Source organism: Platalea leucorodia, assembly GCF_965183815.1.
Source record: "Platalea leucorodia genome assembly, chromosome: 22".
NCBI lineage: Eukaryota > Metazoa > Chordata > Aves > Pelecaniformes > Threskiornithidae > Platalea > Platalea leucorodia.
In genome coordinates, this window is record NC_138844.1 from 600691 (window position 1) to 624535 (window position 23845).

The 23845-nt window shown below is 54.3% G+C and overlaps 1 protein-coding gene across 1 annotated transcript; it reads right to left on the reverse strand.

Annotated features, from left to right (window-relative positions):
- Positions 1 to 15019: 15019 nt before the first annotated feature.
- On the reverse strand, positions 15020 to 21884 carry LOC309599919 (uncharacterized protein; the record flags this gene model as incomplete). Its single annotated transcript, XM_082331822.1, has 3 exons — positions 21811 to 21884; positions 21038 to 21385; positions 15020 to 15393 (listed from the first exon to the last, which is right to left on the reverse strand). The coding sequence occupies exons 1-3, from the start codon at positions 21866 to 21868 to the stop codon at positions 15020 to 15022; spliced, it is 780 nt and encodes a 259-aa protein (XP_082187948.1). The 5' UTR covers positions 21869 to 21884.
- Positions 21885 to 23845: the final 1961 nt, after the last annotated feature.

Genomic DNA, 23845 nt, shown 5'->3' on the forward strand with positions numbered 1-23845 from the left:
TTGTCCCGGGACACCGTGGCTCGACCCTCCACTGCTGCCCCGTAATTCTTGGTACTACCCCAAATGTCGATGAAGGACACCCACTCGAGTGTGCCACCGGGTGCCTGACGGTACCACAGAACTGCATAATTCTGGAAGCTGAAGCCAGATCCTCGGCAGGAGAGGATCACGGAGTCCCCGGGCGCTCGCAGCCCTCCGCCGGCCTCCACCAGCCTCAGCTGCGCCCACACCCCTGCGGACGGAGAGCGCAGGCAGCCGGGCAGGGCGCGCCCACGGCCCGAGGACCTTCACCCGCCGCCCCGCCGCCCCCCGCCCCGGCACAGCCCCAGCCGCCACCCCCCTCTCTCCCGCCAAAGCCCCGCGCCCGGGGCAGTGCCCCGCCTGCCCTCCTCGGGGCTGAGCCGCGCCTGCTCCCGACACTGCGGCCCGACCCGCTGCCCGACAGCCTCCCCCTGCCCCGGACCCTGCCCCTACCTCTCCCGCCCACGCCACCCGCTCCCCGCTCCCCCGCTCAGGAAGGCGAGCGCCAGGCGACAGCGCGCCCGCCGCGGGAGCAGCCGCAGCCCCGCGGCCCCGCGGCCCCGGCACGGGCAGGGCCGCCCGCGGGCAGCCCCAGCCCCGGGCCCAGCCCCGGCCTCGCTGCCCTCCCCGCCCGCCTCTCACCTGCCGGCCCCGCGGCCAAGGACAAGGCCAGGAGCCACGGCCCCAGCCCGGGCGCCATCGCGCCCTGCCGCGCCGGGGACGGACGGGGCCCAAGGGCCCGGCCCCAGCCGCACAGGAGCCCAGCGGACCCGCGCTCCGCACCCAGCCTCAGCCTCAGCCTCAGCCTCATCCTGCTCATGCCCCTGCCCCTGCTCCTGCCCGCCCCGCCGCCTCGGCCCCTCGCCGGGGCGGCGCCGACGCCTCTGCCCGCCCCCAACTCACCCGGCCCGGCCCCCCGGGGCCGCGGCCCCTCCGGGCCAGGAGAAGGGCGGGCGCGGGGAGGGACGCGGGCCAGGGGCGTGGGCAGAGCAGGAGCGCGGCGCCCCGCCACCCCAAGGCTCCTGGCGCCTGGCTCCCAGCGCGGCTCCCACGCTCTCCCGGCTTCTCGCCCAGCGCCAGCGCCAGCGCCAGGGCCGGGCTGTCGGCCCGCGGCGGCCCCTCGCAGGACCCTCCCCGTGCCCCGCACCCCCAGCCCGCCCTGGCCTCACTCCCGTCCCCTGCCCGCGGCGACCAAGACACGCCGAGCCCTGGGCTGCCCCCCACAGGCACCTCCACAGCCTGCAGACATGGGCTGACAGGAACGGCCTGCCCTTCAACGAGGGCAACAGCAAAGCCCTGCACCTGGGGAGCAACACCCCCATGCACCAGGGCAGGCTGGGGGCCACCCAGCTGGAAATCGCATTCTCACAAAAGCACCCAGGGGTTCTGGTGGACCACAACTTGGTCTTGAGCCACAACTGTGTGCTTGCAGGAACGGTGGCTAATGATGTCCTGCCCTGTACCAGAAAAGGTGTTTCCAACAGGTCACGGATGTGAGCCTTCCCCTGTACTCAGCACTGCTGAAGTCACACCTGCAATACTGGGAGTAATTCTGGACCTCCATGCATAAGGGAGATGCGGACATTGAGTCTAGTGAAGGGCCACGAAGATGATTAGGAGACAGGAGTACCTCTCCATGAAGAAAGGCTGAGAGAGCTCGGACAGTTTACCCTGGAGAAACAAAGGCTCACGGGGGATCTCATCCACATACAAAACCATATGAAGGGAGGGTGCAAAGAAGGCAGGGCCGGGCTCTTTTCAGTGGTGCTCAGTGACAAGTCAAGAGGCCAGGCACACCAACAGAAACACGGCAGGATCCATCTAAACATCAGGAAACACTTTTTCACTGTCAGGGTGAGCGAGCACTGGCCCAGGTTGCCCACAGAGGCTGTGGAGTCTCCAGGCTTGCAGATATTCCAAAGCTGCCTGGGCATGGTCCTGGGCACCTGGCTCCAGCTGGCCCTGCTTGAGCAGGCGGGATGGACCAGATGCCCTCCTGAGGTGCCTTCCAACTTCATCCTTCCACATTCATGACTTTGCAGGTGACACGTGCCAGGGCAAAGGGGAAAAGTGAAACTCAGACTTTGCTACGTAAAGTCTGTTCTTTGCTGGCCAAGGTGGGGGGGAAGGACATTTAGCACAGGAATTTATTGTTCTATATTTTAGCTATGCCCATAGCGGTGCCCCAGCCTAATGCATGTTGGACCCCAACAGAGAGGAAACCACGGTTTATACCTGTGGCTGAGCAGTAACTATTGCTCAGGTAATTGGTATGTACTTGTGCTATGCTGGATCAGTACATGCTTGTCCCGTGCAGGTGGTACAGACGTATGGCCAGTGGCGTGTGAATCTTCATTGTTCTAAACCCATGTCCCGTGCAGGCGGGGGGCTTTATCCTGGATTTGGGTCGATTGCAGTTCTGGCTGTGGTTACATGCCGGGTTTCATTGAAGGCTAAATCTTCTATTATTTTATCATCGGTACTGGGTGTTCTGAGTCGGGAAGTGCTGGCTTTGGTTGGGTCATCAGGTCGCATCGATCCTGAGGTAAAAGCTCACAGTCTCAGGATGTGTTCGTTCTTCTAAGCCAGTGGTATTGCAGTGAGCATGTTGCCTTTCAGAGCTAGGGCCCTGATGACTGCCAGAAACAGGTTTTTACAGGAGTGCTGAGGAAAAAATCACTTTCCTCTTCTGGCTACAAGTTTCAAAGCTGGAACTCAAGAGAGAAATATGCCAGTGATACACAAGTAATATGGGTGGGTAAAACAGTAGCACACAGAGGACTGGGGAGAGCTATTCAGCGTGGTTGTGTTTGCTGTATTTCTGGCATCTGCTGTATTTCTGGTGTGTGGTCTTCTGTTAGAGTCTGGCTTCAGAAGCATGGGCAATAACATGCATCCCCATTTGACCGGCTGACTGGCTGCTTCCTGGAGCCTGAGAGGCCGACTGCAGGCCACAACTTGTTGCTGGAGGCAGAGTTCTTGGACAGAGTGGAGGGCAGGGAATTCAACCACAGCCAAAGGCCACTGCCAGAGGATTGCAGGGGGTCCATGGCAGAATGTTGGCCGTGCAGGAGGTCAGGAGGAAAGACTAGAGGTCTTCCCCCCAGTCAGAAACCCAAGGACGCAAGAGTACTCCCAAAGCATTTCCAGCTCCCACAGCTGTCTCTTCAAAGCTCTGGCTGGCCATCAGGCCTTAGACTGGAAGCTGTGTACTTTCACCCAGATACGCTGACCGTATGCTGAACTCCTACCTAGCTACGTGAGGGAAGGCCCTGAAACCAGTGCAAACAATGAAGATAAGGTAGCCGAAACCATCGGCAGAAGCTGCAGCTATTCTTCAGGATAAGAAAAGGAATGTCCTGCCTGGAGACAGGGAAAGGATCCAATGAGGAACAAGAAGACCCCAGACCCAAATATTACTATTGGACCCAACCGTCGCATGATGGGAGGGGAACTTAGACTGTAAGGGTATAATTGCCCAGGCATCTCTGTTTGGGGTCACTCTCCGGAGGCACACAGCTCGAGCTGCTCTTCACCGCTGTACCACTCAAGAAATTCACCTGGCGTATGCCATGGCGGAGACTCTGCTTCGGGGAAACCTAGGGTCGAGCCTGATGGGAGAGGAAGCGCCCGAGGGTGAGTGTGTGCGTGTGAGCGAGGAGTCGAAAAGGGGCACCCGTCAGCTCAGTGGAGCTGCCCGCTGCGAAGGGACTCCGGTCGTAGCAGTCTCGGGTGGTGTGTATGTGGCTCCCAGGATGGTGTGTGAATGCTCGGGCGGCTGCTGCTCCCTTAACAGTCTGGCACCCCAGATGGGACCCTAGGCCAGCACCCTCCGATCCTCCTACCTCCAAACATCCAACTGCAGGCAGCAGGTGAATTTACCTGGGACCTTTGGAGAGGGAGGCTCCAAAAGGTGAGTGTTAAAAATTCCCTGAGCAGCCTTGAGACTAGTGATTTAGGGGGTGCGTGGCCTGATCAGCGTAAATCGCACAGAAGGAAAATAAAAAAAAGAAAACAAGAGAAAAAAAAAGGGGGGGGAAAGGGGAAAAAAAAAAGGGGAAAAGAAAAAACAAAAAAACAAAACCCAAAGGTGGTGCGTGGCCGGATCAGCGTAAATCGCACATAATTCAGGAAAAGAAATGGGAAATGTACCCAGCGTAGAAAGGGCGACACCCTTAGCTGAGGTTTTACAGAACTGGGAAAAAATTTATGGTACAGCGGAATTATCTAAGAAGTGCACAACCAAATTATGCCAAGATGAATGGCCGTTTATTACAAGAATGGCAGGAGGGAGCTTCCTGCAGTCATGACCAGGGAGACATTGGAGACTGGAGCATAGGTACCCACACCAGATGGATTACTGGTATGATGTATGGCATGCATGACCTGGGGAGACAAAAGTCAAAAAAGAAAAAGGGGGTAATTGTAGCAGTAGCAGAAGCTACCACACAAGAAACTCCTGGAAGTAGTTCAACCCCACCTTATGTCCTCTCTCTCTTCTGATTCTCCTCCTGTTTACCCACCGGCTGCCGGGCTCTTTCCTATCACTATGAGTCATGTTCCTAATCCTACTGCTGTACAACCTGGGGCCTGGCGGAGACTGGGCCAGTGCTAACCTTTTATAGGCACCAGCCTTGGAAACCTAGTGATGTAGTGGTGTGGGGAAGTACGATGCCCCGCCTAAGGGAGGATGCCAAGAGGTGAGCCCAGCTACTCTCGAAAATACGTGCAGAGTGTAATGTGAATTGAAGTGACACCTGAGTACCATCAAGGGAACTCTTTCACCCTTATGAAAGAGAATAAATAATCACTAAGGATGCTGAATTGCCTCAACAGGCAGGAGGAAACAGAACCCCCTGGACAGCAACTGATCCAAACGGGGACTATAATCATGCAGGAGACCTGATGAGCCTCCTAGTGATTTCTGGGGACAACTCCGGCAAGCTCTGCTAACATACGGAGGAATGATGCCGCAGAATTTTAATGATGCGCTCACGATTAGCATCTTTATGGGCCAGGTGGTGCCTGATATAGGGGTTACTTTAAAGAACACATGCCTGGGTGGCAGGGAGAGAATTTGTAAAAGATTTTGAGTATTGCTGTGTTTGTATATGATTGAGGAAAGGCAAAAAGCTGAGGAGATTAAAGGGAAAAAAAAAAGAAAAAAAAAAGAAAAAAGGCATAAGAACAGGTGGCAAGTTTACTGGATGCGGCTTTAGTCATGAATTTGCAAGTGAGAGATGGGGGCTGAGAGGGGAAAAAGACCCTTTAGCAAGGAATTTGCAAGTGAGAGATGGGAGCTGGGGGGAAGAAGAGCGGATAGGAGGTCTGAGCTAAGACCAGGAAAAGAAGAAAGAGGAACGGGAAGGAATGCTGGAAAGGAGTGCTATTATTGTGGGAACTTCGGGCATAGAGAGTGGGAATGCCCACTCTGGCCGCGGGAAAGGACGAAAGAAGGAAATGGTCACCGGGAAGAATTCCTCAGGAAGATTCGCAATCACAATGACTGCAAGAAAGAGACACTGCGGATCTTGAATCAGAAAGATTAGAAATTTTTAATATATGGGTAACCCAATGTGGGTAACCCAAGAGACATATTATAGGTAAAGCTGAAGGTCGTGAAGTTGAAGTCTTGGTGGATACGGGAGCCACATTATCCCTTTTGAATTTTACCCCGAGACGGTCTCAGAATTCTGTCTCCACAGACAGAATTTTAATATGTGGAGCCACAGGACAAAGATAGCAGAATTGGAGTAAACCCCATCAGTAATTATGAGAAACAAGAGTATATGAGGGTGATTTGTATGGGCGGGGGACTCCCCAGCATGCCTGTTTGTTAGGGAGAGATCTCTTACAGACTCTAGATGTAGAATTACACTTGTCACCTGAAGGTACAGATTTAATAATCATGGGAATGACTGTAGTCACTGGAAGCCCAAATAATGAGCTAAAAATACCGGAGGTATTGAAACCGGTACCAACAAAGCTGTAGAGGAAAACTAGCACTGATGTAGGACTACTAGCTTCAGCTTAACCCGTAAACAAAGAAACAAACAAAAAAAACCCAAAGGGAGGAGACCCCCTTCCGGCTGTGAAACAGTATCCGATTCCTCAAGAAGCTGAGAAGAGCATTCAAAAGCAAATAGACCGGTATTCAGCCAAAGAGATTCTGAAAGTGTGTGTGTCTCACCGTATAATACTCCTAGACTCCTCGGAAAAAAAAAAAAAAAAAAACATTAGGTGAAGCTGGGGACCTGGAACATCATTTTGTACAAGATGTACGGGTGGTTAATCAGTACGTAGTGACTCCTCATCCAGCAGTGCCCCATCCCTCTACCATACTTTTACAAATATCGCATTGGGCAAGAGATTTTACAGTGATTGATCTAACTGCTGCCTCCTTTCACATCCCCTTAGGTGAGAACAGCCAACTTTTGTTTGCCTTTACATGGGAAGAGCAACAATTAACCTGGACTCCTCTCCCACAAGGCTTTGGAGGGTCTCCTACAACTTTTTTGTGAACACTGACAAATTATTTGAGAGATATAAAATTACCGGGCAAAGTGGCTCTTGTACCATATGTAGACGATTTGCTAATAGCGAGTAAAGATGAGGATGCCTGTATAAAAGACACTATACATCTATGTACTGCCTTAGCAGAGAAAGGTCATTGTGCATCTCCATCCAAACTTCAGCTGTGTCAGAAGGAAGTTAAATCTTTAGGGTTTATCCTAAGGGAAGAGCAGTGAGTAATAGACTCAGAAAAGAGCAGAAGCTGTAATAAAGCTTCCGTGTCCAGACACAAAGAAACAGCTGCGAGGCTTCCTTGGAGCTGTGGGATTTTGTTGACCATGGATTCCGGGGTTGGGAGAATTAACAAGATCACTGACAAAAGTAACAAGTAACGAGTAGGTAGAACCTATTGCATAGGGTCGGGAAAAGGAGCAAGCTTTTAAAACAACCAAAGGAGATATGGCATCAGCTCCCGCTCTTGGACTCTCAGACTATACTTTAACTTGTATGTACATGAGCGAAAAGGGATAGCCAGTGGAGTAATAACGTAACAAAGGAATGTCCTGCCCAGAGACTGGGAAAGGATCCAATGAGGAACAAGAAGACCCCAGACCCAAATATTACTACTGGACCCAACCGTTGCATGACGGGAGGGGAACTTAGACTGGGTCTAAGGGTCTAATTGCCCAGGGATCTCTGTTCGGGGTCACTCTCCGGAGGCACACAGCTCGAGCTGCTCTTCACTGCTGTACCACTCAAGAAATTCACCTGGCGTATGCCATGGCGGGGACTCTGCTTCGGGGAAACCTAGGGTCGAGCCTGATGGGAGAGGAAGCGCCCGAGGGTGAGTGTGTGCGTGTGAGCGAGGAGTCGAAAAGGGGCACCCGTCAGCTCAGTGGAGCTGCCCGCTGTGAAGGGACTCCGGCCCTAGCAGTTAAAGTCTCGGGTGGGGTGTGTGTGACTCCCGGGATGGTGTGTGAATGCTCAGGCAGCTGCTGCTCCCTTAACAGTCTGGCACCCCAGATGGGAACCTAGGCCAGCACCCTCCGGTCCTCCTACCTCCAAACATCCAACTGCAGGCAGCAGGTGAATTTACCTGGGACCTTTGGAGAGGGAGGCTCCAAAAGGTGAGTGTTAAAAATTCCCTGAGCAGCCTTGAGACTAGTGATTAAGGGGGTGCGTGGCCTGATCAGCATAAATCGCACAGAAGGAAAAGATAAAAAAGAAAAAAAGAGGAAAAAAAAAGGGGGGGAAAGGGGAAAAAAAAAGGGGAAAAGAAAAAACAAAAAAACAAACCCCAAAGGTGGTGCGTGGCCGGATCAGTGTAAATCGCACATAATTCAGGAAAAGAAATGGGAAATGTACCCAGCGTAGAAAGGGCGACACCCTTAGCTGAGGTTTTACAGCATTGGGAAAAAATTTATGGTACAGCGGAATTATCTAAGAAGTGCGCAACCAAATTATGCCAAGATGAATGGCCGTTTATTACAAGAATGGCAGGAGGGACCTCCCTGCAGTGAGGTGGGGGTCATTCTCTTCTCCCTAGTAACAAGTGATAGGATGAGAGGAAACGGCCTCAAGCTGCGCCAGGGGAAGTTTAGGTTAGATACTACGAAAAACTTCTACACTGAAAGGGTGGTCAAGCATTGGAACAGGCTGCCCAGGGAAGTGGTTGAGTCTCCATCCCTGGAGGTATTTAAAGGACGGATAGATGTGGTGCTTGAGGACATGGTATAGTGATGGACTTGGAAGTGTTAGGTTAACGTTTGGACTCAATGATCTCAGAGGTCATTTCCAACTTTAATGATACTATGATTCTATGATTTTACAATTCTATAATGACTTCTATGGTGTCGATATGCCATATTAATGGTATTACAGTAAGAATCACCCAGATTAATGAAGAAGGAACTTTGATGAAACTGAGCAAAGTGCAGCAATGGTAGAACTGGACAAGTGCAGCGATAATGGAATCAGAACTGGCTTCAGCATGCAACTGCCCAACACCACACACCATCTCTCCTGCCCTGAAGGACTGTTATGACAGGTGGAGCCCAAAGTCATGGACTGAATGAACTCAGTGGATGTTTTAGAGGGATGGCCCATACACTAAGGCAATGATATCTGTATGTACATGTGACAAGACAGGAAAAGTGGTGGTGATTAATTGGAATATATTGGAAAGTGTTGGACCTGGGCATGACGCAGATGGTATAGAACAAGGGCTGGATACTGCCCTGGTTTCATCTGGAGTAGAATTAGTTTTCTTCCTAGTCACTGGTATAGTGCTGTGTTTTGGATTCAGGATGAGAATAACGTTGATAACACTCTGACGATTTAGTTGTTGCTAAGCACATCACCATGTACCAGTACTTAAAGGGTAGTTACGGAGAAGATGGAGACTCCCTTTTTCTAAGGAGTCACATGGTGAGGACAAGGGGTAATGGGTACCAGTTACTCCCAGGGAGATTCTGATTAGACATGAGGGGAAAATTTTCCACAATGAGAACAGTCAGCCATTGGAATAATCTCCCCAGGGAAGTGGTTGACTCCGCTACACTGAACACGTTTAAGACTCAGCTGGACAGGGTGCTGGGCCATCTCGTCTAGACTGGGCTCTTGCCTAGAAAGGCTGGACCAGATGATCCTTGAGGTCCCTTCCAACCTGGTATTCTATGATTCTATGATTCTAGTGCTTACACTAAGTCAAGGACTTTTCAGCTTCCCATGCTCTGCCAGGGGCACAAGAAGCTGGGAGGGAGCACAGGCAGGACAGCTGACCCAGACAGGCCAACGGGCTGTCCCATACCATATGACGTCATGCTCGGTATAGAAGCTGGGGGGAGTTGGCTGGGGGGCAGTGACCACTGCTCGGGAACTGGCTGGACATCAGCTGGCAGGTGGTGAGCAATTGCATTGGGCATCATTTGCTTTGTAGATTCTGCTATTCTTATTATTACTACTACTACTCTTTTACTTTATTTTATTTCAGTTATTAAACTGCTCTTATCTCAACCCACGAGTTTTCTCACTTTTATTCTTCCAAGTCTCTCCCCCAGCCCACCGGGGCACGGGGAATGAGCGAGTGGCTCTGTGGTGCTTAGTTGCTGGCTAGGGTTAAACCATGACACTATATTACACACAGTGACCTGCTGTGACCACAAGAGAACCATTACTTAGAAAGAGACTAGTAATAACAATAGAAAAATAGAACCTTTACTGGGAATAAAAGTAGAATAACAGCCATTAAATACAAATCAAACCATGAAAAATACGATAGTGCAACCAATTAATTAAGCAATTATGGACCTTCCTCCCAATATTGGGAACTGGAGGCTTCCTAAACAATCTTCTGCAGTTTACTGCAGATTTGGACCATGAAATACTGTCCTTGCTGGACTCTGATGAACAATGCAATCAAGTAGAGGTAGTCAGCCTACTGAATGAGCAGCTAGCACTGCTGTTGCTACGTGGTGGGACATCTCTGGTGGTTTTACCTCCAACACCGCTGCCGTTCTAGGCCTGTTCTCATGCCCATTATTCGTTTCCCTTGCCACTATACTAGTATTGATTGCTCTGTACAGAAAAGACCTTCTGACTGCCAGGCTGCCTTGTGAAGGTGATGGTGCAACTAATCCTCAGAACCATTTCCAGGCAGGTGAAGGACAAGAATCCTTCGGCTGGGGCTGCACGGCTAGAAGGCGCGTCCCCTGGGTGGTGGATAGGGGATCCCTCTCTGGAGGGTGCACCAGATAAAATTGAAGAAGGTGCCGCGAACCAACGCAGCCTAAGGGAAGGCCACCCTGACAGAAAAACCACTGGCCCTCCAAGTCATGGGGGTTGGGCAGGAGGCCAACTACCTCCTCCCGGAAAAAAAAATAAAAAGTTGCAGAAATGACGAGCATCAACTGTCAAAAAAAACAGGGATGGAGAAAATCAGTAACGAAGTGAGGAGGAGGAGATGGAACTGGATCGGTCATGTCCTGAGGAAAAAAACGACAGAAGACTGCGCTGTGGCCCTTGGGTAGACTCCAGAGGGAAGAAGAAAGCTGGGTCGCCCAAAAACGACCTGGCGTCGGATGGTGGAGGTTGAGAGGAATGGTGCAGGCTGGAACTCTTGGGAAGCGGCACGGCATGCAGCCGCAGACCGATTGAAGTGGAAGAACAATGTTCGCGCCTTGTGTGCCTCCTGGCACTGAGAGAATTCAGATTCAGATCAGAAGGACAAGAATGTCATCAGGATTCACCTAGGGGAATTCACACATGACCAACATGACAACCAACTTCCGCGATGGAATGTCTGGCTTTGTAGATGGTGATATTGGCTACTGTGACTTCAGGAACCCTTTCAAGACTGTCTTCTGTAAGATCCGCCTAGAGAAGCTGTCCTGTCTTCGTAAGCTTCTCCTAGAGAAGCTAAACAAGTCTGGCCTGGATGAGCAGACAGCGAGGTGGATCAAAAACTGTCCAAATGCCTGGGACCAGATGGTGGTGATCAGTGGCACACAGCCTAGTTGGAGGCCGGCCACTAGCGGTGTACCCCAGGGGTCAATACTGGCTCCAGTCCTGTTCGACATCTTCCTTAATGATCTGGACGATGGGACACAGTGCACTCTCGCCAAATGTGCAGATGACACCAGCCTGGGTGGAGTGGCTGATATACCAGAGGGTTGTGCTGCCATCCAGAGGGACCTCGACAGGCTGGAGAAATGGGCTGACAGGAACCTCACGCAGTCCAACAAGAGGAAGGACAAAGTCCTTCGACTGAGAAGGAACAACCCAAGGCACCATGGAAGGCTGGGGGCTACTCAGCCATAAAGGATCTGAAAGTTCTGGTGGACAGCAACCTGAGCGTCACCCAGGAATGTGCCCTTGAGTCAAAGGCAGCTAATGGCATCTTGGGCCACACCAGGAGGTGTGTTGCCGGCAGGCTGAGGGAGGTCATCCTTCCCTCCCTCTTCAACACTGGAGAGCTCATATGTGTAGTACCGGCTCCACGTCCTGGCTCTCCAGTACAAGGGAGACATGAACGTACTGGAGAGAGTCCAGTGAAGGGCCACAAAGCTGATTATGGGACTGGAGAGAGAGAGCTGGTACGGTTTACCACGGAAAAAGGAAGGCTGAGGGGGGAATCTCATCAATGCTTAGAAATACCTGAAGAGAGGGTACAGAGAAGGCAGGGCCAGGCTCTTTTTAGTTGTGGCCAACGATGGGTCAAGAGGCAGTGCAGTCAAATTGAAACACAGGAGGCTGCTTCTGAAAAATCAGGAAACATTTTTTCACGCTGAGGGTGACTACCAGGCACATTCACGACTTTGTAGGTGATACGTGGCAGGGCAAAGGGGAAAACTGAAACTTGGACTTTGCTACTCCCCTTCCAGGGAGGATGACTTCCAGAAACAGCTTTTTACAGGAGCATTGAGGAAAAAACACACTTTCCTCTTTTGGCTACAAGTTCCAAAGCTGGAACTCAAGAGAGAAACATGCAAGTGATACAAAAGTAATATGGGCAGGTAAAACAGTAGCACACAGAGGACTACGGGGAGCTATGCAGCACGGTTATGTTAGCTGTATTTCTGGCATCTGCTGTATTGATGTTGTTTGATCTTCTGTTAGATCTTATGGTTCTTCTGTGAAGTTGCAGACACAGCTACATATGCATGTGACAGGGTTGTACTGCTCCGTACACAAACTCAGAGCCCGGCTTCACAAGGAATGAGAATAACATGCATCCCCATTTGACTGGTTGACTGGCTGCTTCCTGGAGCCTGAGACACCCACTGCTGGCCACAGCTTGTTGCTGGAGGCAGGGTTCCTGGAGACAGTGGAGGGGAAGGAAATCAATTGGGCAATGATGGGTAGAGGCTTTCTCACTCTCAGGGCTGGCAGCTTCTGCAGGCAGCCTGCAAATTACAGTATTGGTGAAAAATGGTCAACAGTATGTGGGTCAAGGGGCAGAGCGTAGTGGTGCTAACAGGAGGAGTCTTGCCCATCAGAGACCTAGGGATCCACATCACAAGACTCCCGGGATGGTGTGTGAATGCTCGGGCGGCTGCTGCTCCCTTAACACGGACACAGCTGATTCCAGCCAGGTCCAAACAGGATCCACCACTGGCCAAAGCTGAGCCCATCAGCTCAGCTGATGGCGCCTCTGTGAAAGCATATTTACAAGAGAGGTAAAAACCACTGCACAGTGGCTGTGAGAGAGAAAAGTATGAAGAGCTGTGAGATAAAAAACTCTGCAGACACTAAGGTCAGTGAAGAAGGAGGGGGAGGAGGTGCTCCAGGTGCCAGAGCAGAGATTCCCTGGAGACCATGGTGAAACAGGTTGTCCCCCTGCAGCCCACAGAGGCCTACGTCAGAGCAGACAGCCACACTGCAGCCCATGCAAGACCCCACGCCACAGCAGTCAGATGTGCCCTGAAGGAAGCTGGTGCACACAGAGAGCCCATGCAGGAGCAACTCTTCAGGCAGCAACTGTGGCCCGTGGGAGCCCGCACTGCACCACTCTGTTCCTGAAGGACTGTCCTCTGGGGAGAGACCCCACACTGGAGCAGTTCATGAAGGACTGTCTGCTGGGGGAGGGACCTCAGGCCAGAGCAGGGGCAAAATGGGAGGAGAAAGGAGTGGCAGAGAACAAGTGTTATGAACTGACCCCAACCCATATTCCCCAACTCCCTGCACTGTTTGGGCTGCGGAGGAGGTAGAAGACTCAGGGATGAAGGAGCGAAGTAGAGCCTGGGCATAAGAGGTGGCTGGGGGAAGGTGTTCTTGTCATTGCTTCTCCTTAGCCTACTCTAGTTTTTATGGGCAATACATTCATTTTCCCAAAGTCCGCTGTGCCTGGGATTGGTAAGCAGCCTACCTGTCTTTATTTTGACTCATGAGCATGTTCATCTTATTTTCTCCCCTTGTCCATTGCGAAAGGGGAGTGAGAGAGCAGCTTGGTGGGCATCTGGCTGCCACCCAAGGTTAACCCACCAGAATGGCAAAGGCAGGTAATGGCATCCTGGGTGGCACCAGGAGGAGTGTTGCCAGCAGGGCGAGGGAGGTCATGCTTCCACGCTACTCAACACCGGTGAGGCTCCACCTGCAGTATTGCGACTGGTTCCGGGCTCCACAGGACAACAGAGACATGGACCAACTTGGGAGAGTCTGGCAGAGGGCCACCAAGATGCCAAAGGGACTGCAGCAGCTCTCCTATTAAAAAAGGCTGGGAGCTGGGACTGTTTACCCCAGAGAAATGAAGGCTCGTCAGGGGATCTCAAATGTACAGAGATACCTGAAGAGAGGGTGCAAAGAGGACGGGGCCAGGCTCTTCCCAGTGGTTCCCAAGTGACAGCACAAGGGGCAATGGGCACAAAGTAAACCACAGGAGGGTCCCTCTCAACATCAGGAAACACTTTTGCACTGTCAGGGTGACTCAACACTGGCACAGGTTGTGCACAGAGGTTGTGGAGTCTCTATGCTTGGAGGTATTCCATAGCTGCCTGGGCATGGCACTGATCAACCAGCTGTAGGGGGCCCTGCTTGAGCAGGGGCGTTGCACCAGGTGACCTCTGGAGGTTCCTTCAATCCTAAACCATTCTGTGAAAACAGGGTTGCAAGAGCCTTTGGGCACAGAGATGGGCTGTGACCCTCCTGCACTGGGTTTCCACTGCAAGGTTTTGGTAGCCGGGCGCTGCAGCGATGGCCTCTGTGATGAGGCCAGGGACTGCCTCATGCCCGACACAGCCTGTTCCAGCCAGCTCGGCAGCAGACCCGTCGCTGGCATAAGCTGAGCCCAGCAGCAAAGATGGCAGTGCCTATGAGACAATGTATTTAAAGAGTTGTCAAAATTGGGTGCAGCAATGTGAGAAGTGAGGAAGAAAGTGTGAGAAACAATCCTGCAAACACCAAGTCAGTGAAGGAGTGGGAGACCCTCCACATGCCAGAGCACAGATCGGCCAGCAGCCCGCGGAAGAGACCCCAGTGGAACAGGGATTTCCCTGCAGCCTGTGCAAGATCCCATGCCAGAGCATGTGAATATGCCCTGACTGGAACTGGGGCCTGTGGAGAGCCCAGGCTGGAGCAGGTTTACTCTGAAGGACTACGGCCCTTGGGAAGGAGCCACCCTGGAGCCATTGGTGAAGGACTGCAGACCATGGGAGGGAGGAAGGAGCAGGAGAGATGACGTGTTGTGGACTGACCCCACACCCCATTCCCCCCACGCACTTTGGGGACAGGACGGAGAGAAGTCAGGAATGAAGGACTGAACTTCAGCCTGGGAAGCGGCGGGGATTCAGGGGGGGCAAGGTGTTTTAAGGAGGCTTTTTGTTGTTACTCACAATTCTGCTCTAATTTAAGTGGCAATAAATTAGAATTCCCAAAGTGTGCAGTGAAGGCCAGGAACACCTGCGGTGCACAGTGGTGGCACCTGACTCCTTGGGAACAGCCCTGAAACCTGCCCCCTCCTCGCCCCTGGCAACATTCACTTTCCCCACATCTAATGCACTCTGAGCTGGGCCCCAGCACCTTTCTGTTCAAGCTCAGCTGGATTTCCTGCCTCCGTGGGAACGGCACAGAAGTAGCGGGCAGAGTCCCGGGGGTGCAGGGCATGCAGGGACAGAGACGACTTGGACTGGGAATTGTCCCGGGATGCCATGGCTCGACCCTCCACTGCTGCCCCATAATTCTTGGTACTACCCAAGATGTCGATGAAGGACACCCACTCGAGTGTGCCACCGGGTGCCTGACGGTACCACAGAACATGGAAATCCTGGAAGGTGAAGCCGTACCCGCGGCAGGAGAGGAGCACGGAGTCCCCGGGCGCTCGCAGCCCTCCGCCGGCCTCCACCAGCCTCAGCTGCGCCCACACCCCTGCGGACGGAGAGCGCGGGCAGCCGGGCAGGGCGCGCCCACGGCCCGAGGACCTTCACCCGCCGCCCCGCCGCCCCCCGCCCCGGCACAGCCCCAGCCGCCACCCCCCTCTCTCCCGCCAAAGCCCCGCGCCTGCCCTCCTCGGGGCTGAGCCGCGCCTGCTCCCGACGCTGCGGCCCGACCCGCTGCCCGACAGCCTCCCCCTGCCCCTGCCCCTGCCCCTACACCTGCCCCTACCTCTCCCGCCCACGCCACCCGCTCCCCGCTCCCCCGCTCAGGAAGGCGAGCGCCAGGCGACAGCGCGCCCGCCGCGGGAGCAGCCGCAGCCCCGCGGCCCCGGCACGGGCAGGGCCGCCCGCGGGCAGCCCCAGCCCCGGGCCCAGCCCCGGCCTCGCTGCCCTCCCCGCCCGCCTCTCACCTGCCGGCCCCGCGGCCAAGGACAAGGCCAGGAGCCACGGCCCCAGCCCGGGCGCCATCACGCCCTGCCGCGCCGGGGACGGACGGGGCCCAAGGGCCCGGCCCCAGCCGCACAGGAGCCCGGCGGACCCGCGCTCCGCACCCAGCCTCAGCCTCAGCCTCATCCTGCTCATGCCCCTGCCCCTGCCCCTGCCCCTGCCCCTGCCCGCCCCGCCGCCTCGGCCCCTCGCCGGGGCAGCGCCGACGCCTCTGCCCGCCCCCAACCCACCCGGCCCGGCCCCCGGGGCCGCGGCCCCTCCGGGCCAGGAGAAGGGCGGGCGCGGGGAGGGACGCGGGCCAGGGGCGTGGGCAGAGCAGGAGCGCGACGCCCCGCCACCCCAAGGCTCCTGGCCCCTGGCTCCCAGCGCGGCTCCCACGCTCTCCCGGCTTCTCGCCCTGCGGAAGTGGGCTGCTGCCTCGGCCCGGCGCAGCTGGGACATTTCTGGCTTCAGGAAGCGAGTAGGGTGGGGGTGGGCAAAAAGCTGTGAGGTGACACTGCCACTACAGACGGCCCGAAATGAGCGAAGGCATATTCCATAGCATATGGTATCATGCTCAGCAGTGAAAGCCAGCTGACAGGAAGTAGTACATTAATTCCTTAGTTTGCTTGGCTTTTGCATGCAACTTTGCTTTACCTATTAAAATGTCTTTACATCAACCCAAGTTTTCTCTCGCTTTTCTTCTTCTGATTCTCAGCCCCATCCTGCTGAGGTGCTAGTGATTGAGCAGCCTGTGGGGCTTAGCTGCCTGCCAGGGTTAACCCACCACAAGGAAGGACTTAGCCAGCTACTCCTAGCAGAAGAGCCTCGAATCCACAACAACCTGGCAGCAGCAATGATGTCACTGGAACAGCTTTGGCTTTCTTTTCAAATGAAGCAACATGCTTTCCCTCTACAACACCGTGCTCCTAACAGATTTCTGCACAGTTTCTGAACACTACAATAGTGGCAAAGATCACCAGGGTAGGGGATCGGTGCAATGTGCCGTGCAATGTGCGATAAGGAGTGGCTCACCTGATGCTGCACCAGCACGGCGTTCCCAGCATCAGATCAGATGGAGGATTTTATAACTTCCTTCCCCTTTTTCTGGGATGTTCATAAAACAGCTCTCTGTTCTCCACCAGGGAACTACAGGCTGCTCAACCTCACCTTGAGCCCTGGGAAGGTGATGGAGCAACTAGTCCTGGAAACCATTTCCAGGAATTTGAAGGACAAGAATGTCATCAGCATTCACAAGGGGCTAGTCATGCTTGACCAAGATGATAAACTTCCAGAAGGAAATGACCGGTTTTGTAGATGAGGGGAGAGCAGGACATTTACTTTTACCTCAGGAATGCTTTCAACACTGTTTCACCTAAAATCCTCCTAGAGAAGCTGATGAACTGGATGAGCAGACAGGGAGGGGGATCAAAAACTGTCCAAATGCCTGGGACCAGATGGTGGTGATTAGTCGCACACAGTCTAGTTGGAGGCTGGCACCTAGCGGTGTACCCCAGGGGTCAATACTGGCTCCAATCCTGTTTGACATCTTCATGATGATCTGGAGGACTGGACAGCATGTGCTCTCAGCAAATGTGCAGCTGTCACCAAGCTGGGAGGACTGGCTGATACAGCAGAGGTTTGTGCTGCCATCCAGAGGGACCTCGACAGGCTGGAGAAATGGGCTGCCAGGAACCTCTGAGAGTTCAACAAGTGGTAAGGCAAATTGCTGCACCTGGAGAGGAACAACCCTAAGCACCAGGACAGGCTATGGTCACCCAGCTGGAAAGCAGCTTTGCAGAAAAAGACCTTGGGGTTGTGATAGAGACCAAGTTGGCCATGAGCCAGCAATGTGCCCTTGCAGTAAAGGCGGCTAATGGTATCCTGGGCTGCATTAGACAAACTGTTGCCAGCATGTCAAGGGAGGTGATCCTTCCCCTCATCCATGTGGTGTCAACCCTGATGCATGTTCTTATCTTCATACAGCTCCAGGTGCTGGGTAACTGTTATGTTGCTGCAATAGCTGGCTAATTGAACTGTTGTTACACCTCTTGCTCAGCCCAGAAGGATAGCTTCAAACTGGATGTGGAAGGGCGATGAGAGACTTCTGCATCATTGCTCAGCAGAGAGATATCTGACTGATGACACAAAGTATGAATAGGTTTTTCTAGACCCTGCTTACATTGGGATACGATTAAGCATGCACGGGAGTCCACATAATCCCCAGAATCAGAATACTTGTATGCCATCCGTAGTGCCTCATCATGCTATGGCTGCCAAGTTCACATGGGAAAGTCCTTGAAAAGGAATCGAATATCATCTCTCTTGCAGTTGCAGTGTACATGCCCTTGATTACCCCAAACAGCTAAGAATTACAGCTAGCAGTTCACTCAGAGCATGCAAAACATTGCATGAAGTAAGAAGTGTCTGGAGCGCTATGATTGGGAGGGGGAACCCTCTAGGGACTGTCCCTTGGGCAGTCAGATTCTGAAAGCCCACTCAGAAACTGGTCGGTCCGCTGGTGGCAAAGCAAGTCCACACATTGGCACCCACAGAGCTCAGACTGCAAACAGCTGCCTTAGCAGCATTGGCCAGCATGTAGACCACGGGATGCGGGGCTGGCATGGGCACATGCCAGAGCATGTGGCCTAAATAATACTACACAGCCTCCTTACATCGAAGCAGGCCACTAGCTGCTATGAAACAAGAACGGCCAAGTTGTGAAAGTCACAGCTGCTCCGTATCTCCAGGATTAATTATTCCATGGGTAGACCCCTCTACATCTACTTATAACATCAACATTGAAGAATGTCGGGAATGGGCTGTGACTATACGGGTGTCTCTCTGTAAACTGCCATGGAAATCCAATGCACACCCTGAGCCTCTTTTGTCCTCTGCACATCAGCAGACTTGTACCTTAAAAGCTGCGCAGGATCAAGTAACATCCCATGAAATGGGAAAACTGCTCTTGTAGTCTACCAGCAGTCCATGAACCTCATGGTAATATTCGTCTAGAGATAGTGGGACTTCACACGTTACACACAGTAACTTCATGTGACCACGACAGAACCATTACATGTTGAGAGAATGGTATCATTAATAGAATAATAGAACCACTAGAATCATAGAATACCTCAAGTTGGAAGGGACCCATAAGGATCACCGAGTCCAGCTCCCTGCGCCACACTACCTAAAACTAAACCATACGACTAAGAGCATCGTCCAGACACTCCTTGCACTTTCACAGCCTTCGTGCCCTGGCCACTTCCCTTGGGACACTGTTCCAGTCACTGACCACCCTCTCAGTGAAGAACCTTTTCTTGATGTCCAGTCTGAAACTTCCCTGATGCAGCTTCATTCCATTTCCTCGTGTCCTATCGCGGGTCACCAGAGAGAGGAGATTGGCACCTCCCCCTCTGCTGCCTGCCTTGAGGAACTTGTGGACTGTGATGAGGTCACCCCTGGGCGATGAGGTCACCCCTCAGCCTTCTCTTCTCCAAGCTGAGCAAACCAAGTGACCTCAGACACTCCTTTTAAGTCTTCCCCTTGAGGCCTCTCCTGGTTTCAGCTCGGATAGAGTTAATTTTCTTCTTAGTAGCTGGTACAGTGTTGTGTTTTGGGTTTAGGATGAGAACAATGTCAATAACACACTGATGGGGTCACCCCTCAGCCTCCTCTTCTCCAAGCTGAACAAACCAAGTGACCTCAGCTGGTCCTTGTAAGTCTTGCCCTTGAGGTCTTTCACCATCTTGGCCACCCTCCTCTGGACACACTCTCATAGTCTGATGTCCTTCTTATATTGAGGTGCCCAAAACTGCAGAGAGTACTCGAGGTGGGGCCACACCAGTGCAGTACAGAGGGGGACAATCACCTCCCTCAACCACCTAGCTAGGCAGGGCTTAATGCACCCCAAGACACGGTTGGCTCTTTTGGCTGCCAGGGCACACTGTTGACTCATTCAACTTGCCATCAACCCCAATCCCCAGATCTCTCTCTGAGGGGCTGCTCTCCAGCCTCTCATTCCCCAATTTGTACATTTAACCAGGATTGCCCTGTCCCAGGTGGAGAATCCAGCACTTGCTCTTGTTAAATTTCATACAGCTGGTGACTGCCCAGCTCTCCAGTCTAGCCAGATCTCTCTGTAAGGCCTCTCTACCCTCGAGGGAGTCTACAGCTCCTCCCAGTTTACTATCATCGGCAAACTTACTTCACGTACATTCGATTCCTACGTCCAGATCATTTATAAAAACATTAAAGAGCACTGGCCCTAAAATTGAGCCCCGGGGAACCCCACCGGTGACTGGCCACCAGCTGGATGTATAACCCCATTTCCTACAACTCTTTGAGCTCGACCCATCAGCCAATTGTTCACCCAACGTATTACGGACTTGTCTAGCTGCGTGCTGGACACTTTGTCCAGAAGGACACGCTGAGAGACAGTTTCAAAAGCTTTGCTAAAATCCAAAAAAACCCCACGTCTAACAGCTTCCCTCGGTCAACTAGATGGGTGACCTGGTCATAAAAAGACATGAAGTTAAGCAGGACCTTCCCCTCATGAACCTGTGCTGGCTATGACCAGTGACTGCGCTGTCTCTCGAGCATTTTTCAGTAACTCCTGGAATAACCTTCTCCATCCTTTTACCAGGCACTGAAGCGAGACTGACAGGCCTGTAATTACCAGGGGCTTCCTTCTTTCCCTTCTTGAAACTTGGGACAACATTTGCCAGCTTCCAGTCGTCTGGGACCTCTCCAGACTCCAAAGACCATTGAGAAATAAGGGAGATAGGTGCTGTGATAACATTGGCCAGCTCTTTCAGTACCCTCGGATGAATGCCAGTGGGCCCCGTAGATTTATGTGCATCCAGCTGGAGCAATGCAGATGAAATGTTATGAACTGACCCCAAATCCCATTTCCCATTGCACCCTGTGCCTCTCGGGGAAAGGAAAGGAATGAAGGAGTAAACTTGAGCCTGGGAAGAAGGAGGGCAGAGAGGAAGGAAGGTTCCTTTAGGCTTGGGATATTTTCATTCTCACCATTTCATTCTAATTTAATTGGCAATAAATTAGAATTCCTGCAGAGTGCAGGAAAGGCCAGGAACACCTGCGGTGCACAGTGATGACCCCTCACCCTCTGGGAACAGCCCGGAGGCCCCTTGGAACCAGCACTCTCCTGCCCTGCATCTCCCACACCCTGAGCTGGGCCCCAGCACCTTTCTGTTCAAGCTCAGCTGGATTTCCTGTCCTTGTGTGAACGGCACAGAAGTAGCGGGCAGAGTCCCGGGGGTGCAGGGCACGCAGGGACAGAGACGACTCGGACTGGGAATTGTCCCGGGACACCGTGGCTCGACCCTCCACTGCTGCCCCGTAATTCTTGGTACTACCCTCGTAGTTGCTGATGTAGGACACCCACTCGAGTGTGCCACCGGGTGCCTGACGGTACCACAGAACATCATAATACTCGAAGGTGAAGCCTGATCCGCGGCAGGAGAGGATCACGGAGTCCCCGGGCGCTCGCAGCCCTCCGCCGGCCTCCACCAGCCTCAGCTGCGCCCACACCCCTGCGGACGGAGAGCGCGGGCAGCCGGGCAGGGCGCGCCCACGGCCCGAGGACCTTCACCCGCCGCCCCGCCGCCCCCCGCCCCGGCACAGCCCCAGCCGCCACCCCCCTCTCTCCCGCCAAAGCCCCGCGCCCGGGGCAGTGCCCCGCCTGCCCTCCTCGGGGCTGAGCCGCGCCTGCTCCCGACACTGCGGCCCGACCCGCTGCCCGACAGCCTCCCCCTGCCCCGGACCCTGCCCCTGCCTCTCCCCCGCCCACGCCACCCGCTCCCCGCTCCCCCGCTCAGGAAGGCGAGCGCCAGGCGACAGCGCGCCCGCCGCGGGAGCAGCCGCAGCCCCGCAGCCCCGGCACGGGCAGGGCCGCCCGCGGGCAGCCCCAGCCCCGGGCCCAGCCCCGGCCTCGCTGCCCTCCCCGCCCGCCTCTCACCTGCCGGCCCCGCGGCCAAGGACAAGGCCAGGAGCCACGGCCCCAGCCCGGGCGCCATCGCGCCCTGCCGCGCCGGGGACGGACGGGGCCCAAGGGCCCGGCCCCAGCCGCACAGGAGCCCAGCGGACCCGCGCTCCGCACTCATCCTCATCCTCAGCCTCAGCCTCATCCTGCTCATGCCCCTGCCCCTGCCCCTGCCCCTGCTCCTGCTCCTGCCCGCCCCGCCGCCTCGGCCCCTCGCCGGGGCAGCGCCGACGCCTCTGCCCGCCCCCAACCCACCCGGCCCGGCCCCCCGGGGCCGCGGCCCCTCCGGGCCAGGAGAAGGGCGGGCGCGGGGAGGGACGCGGGCCAGGGGCGTGGGCAGAGCAGGAGCGCGGCGCCCCGCCACCCCAAGGCTCCTGGCCCCTGGCTCCCAGCGCGGCTCCCACGCTCTCCCGGCTTCTCGCCCAGCGCCAGCGCCAGCGCCAGGGCCGGGCTGTCGGCCCGCAGCGGCCCCTCGCAGGACCCTCCCCGTGCCCCGCACCCCTAGCCCGCCCTGGCCTCACTCCCGTCCCCTGCCCGCGGCGACCAAGACACGCCGAGCCCTGGGCTGCCCCCCACAGGCACCTCCACAGCCTGCAGACATGGGCTGACAGGAACGGCCTGCACTTCAACGAGGGCAACAGCAAAGCCCTGCACCTGGGGAGCAACACCCCCATGCACCAGGGCAGGCTGGGGGCCACCCAGCTGGAAATCGCGTTCTCACAAAAGCACCCAAGGGTTCTGGTGGGGCACAACTTGACCAGGAATGTGCCCTTGTGGCAGAGAAGGTCCATGGTATCCTGGGCTGCATTAGACAAGGTATGGCCAGCAGGTCGGGGAGGTGATCCTTCCCCTCTGCTCTGCACTGCTGAGGTCACACCGGCAGTACTGGCTCCACTTCTCTGCTCCCCAGTACAGGAGAGACTTGGGCATACAGGAGAGAGGCCAGTGAGGGCCAAGAAGGTGACAATGGGACTGGAGCTCCTCTTACCTGAGGAAAGGCTAAGAGAGCTGGCACTGTTTACCCTGGAGAAGAGAAGGCTCAGGGGGGATCTCATCAATACATAAAACCATATGAAGGGAGGGTGCAGGGAAGGCAGGGCCAAACTCTTTGCAGCGGTGCTCAGTGAGAGGTCAAGAGGCAATTTGCAGCCTAATGTGACTCTTTTCCACTGACCGAGCACTGGCACAGATTGCCCGGAGAGGTTTTTGGGTCTCCAGGCTTGGAGATATTCACAAGCTGTCTGGACATGGTCCTGGGCACCTGGCCCCAGGTGGCCCTGCTTGAGCAGGGGGCTTGGTCCAGATGACCTCCTGAAGTGCCTTCCACCTTCAACCCTTCTGTCATTCTGTGAAAGACTCACAGGCGCTTTCCTCTTTTGGCTACAAGTTTCAAAGCTGGAACTCAAGAGAGAAATATGCAAATGAGACAAAACTAATATGGCTGGGTAAACGAGTAGCACACAGAGGACTGGGGAGAGCTATTCAGCATGCTTGTGTTTGCTGTATTTATGGTGTTTAGTCTTCTGTTTGATCTTATGGTTGTTCTGTAAAGCGTACACAGGTACACGCAGGTTGTTCTGTAAAGCGTACACAGGTACACGCAAATGTGACAGGGTTGTACAACCACGTGCACACAGGAATGCAATGGGCTGCACATAGCTAAGGAGCTTCTGCAATGCTCTGTGTTGCACATTCCCCTGTCACAGGATGAACTCGGGTGTCAAATCATAGTGGAAGAGCCTGGAGTTGCCAGCCATGTGGTGTCAGCCTTGATGCATGTTCTTATCTTTACTACAACTCCAGGTGCTGGGTAACTGCTACGTTACTGCACTAGGTAGCTAATCAAACTGTTGTTACTGTTTCACCTCTCGCTCAGCCTAGAAGGATAGCTTCAAACTGGATGTGGAAGAGCGATGAGACACTTCCGTGCCTGCTCAGGACAGAGATACCTGACTGATGACATATAGTAGGAACAGGTCTTTCTAGACCCTGGTAAAACTTACGCATATAA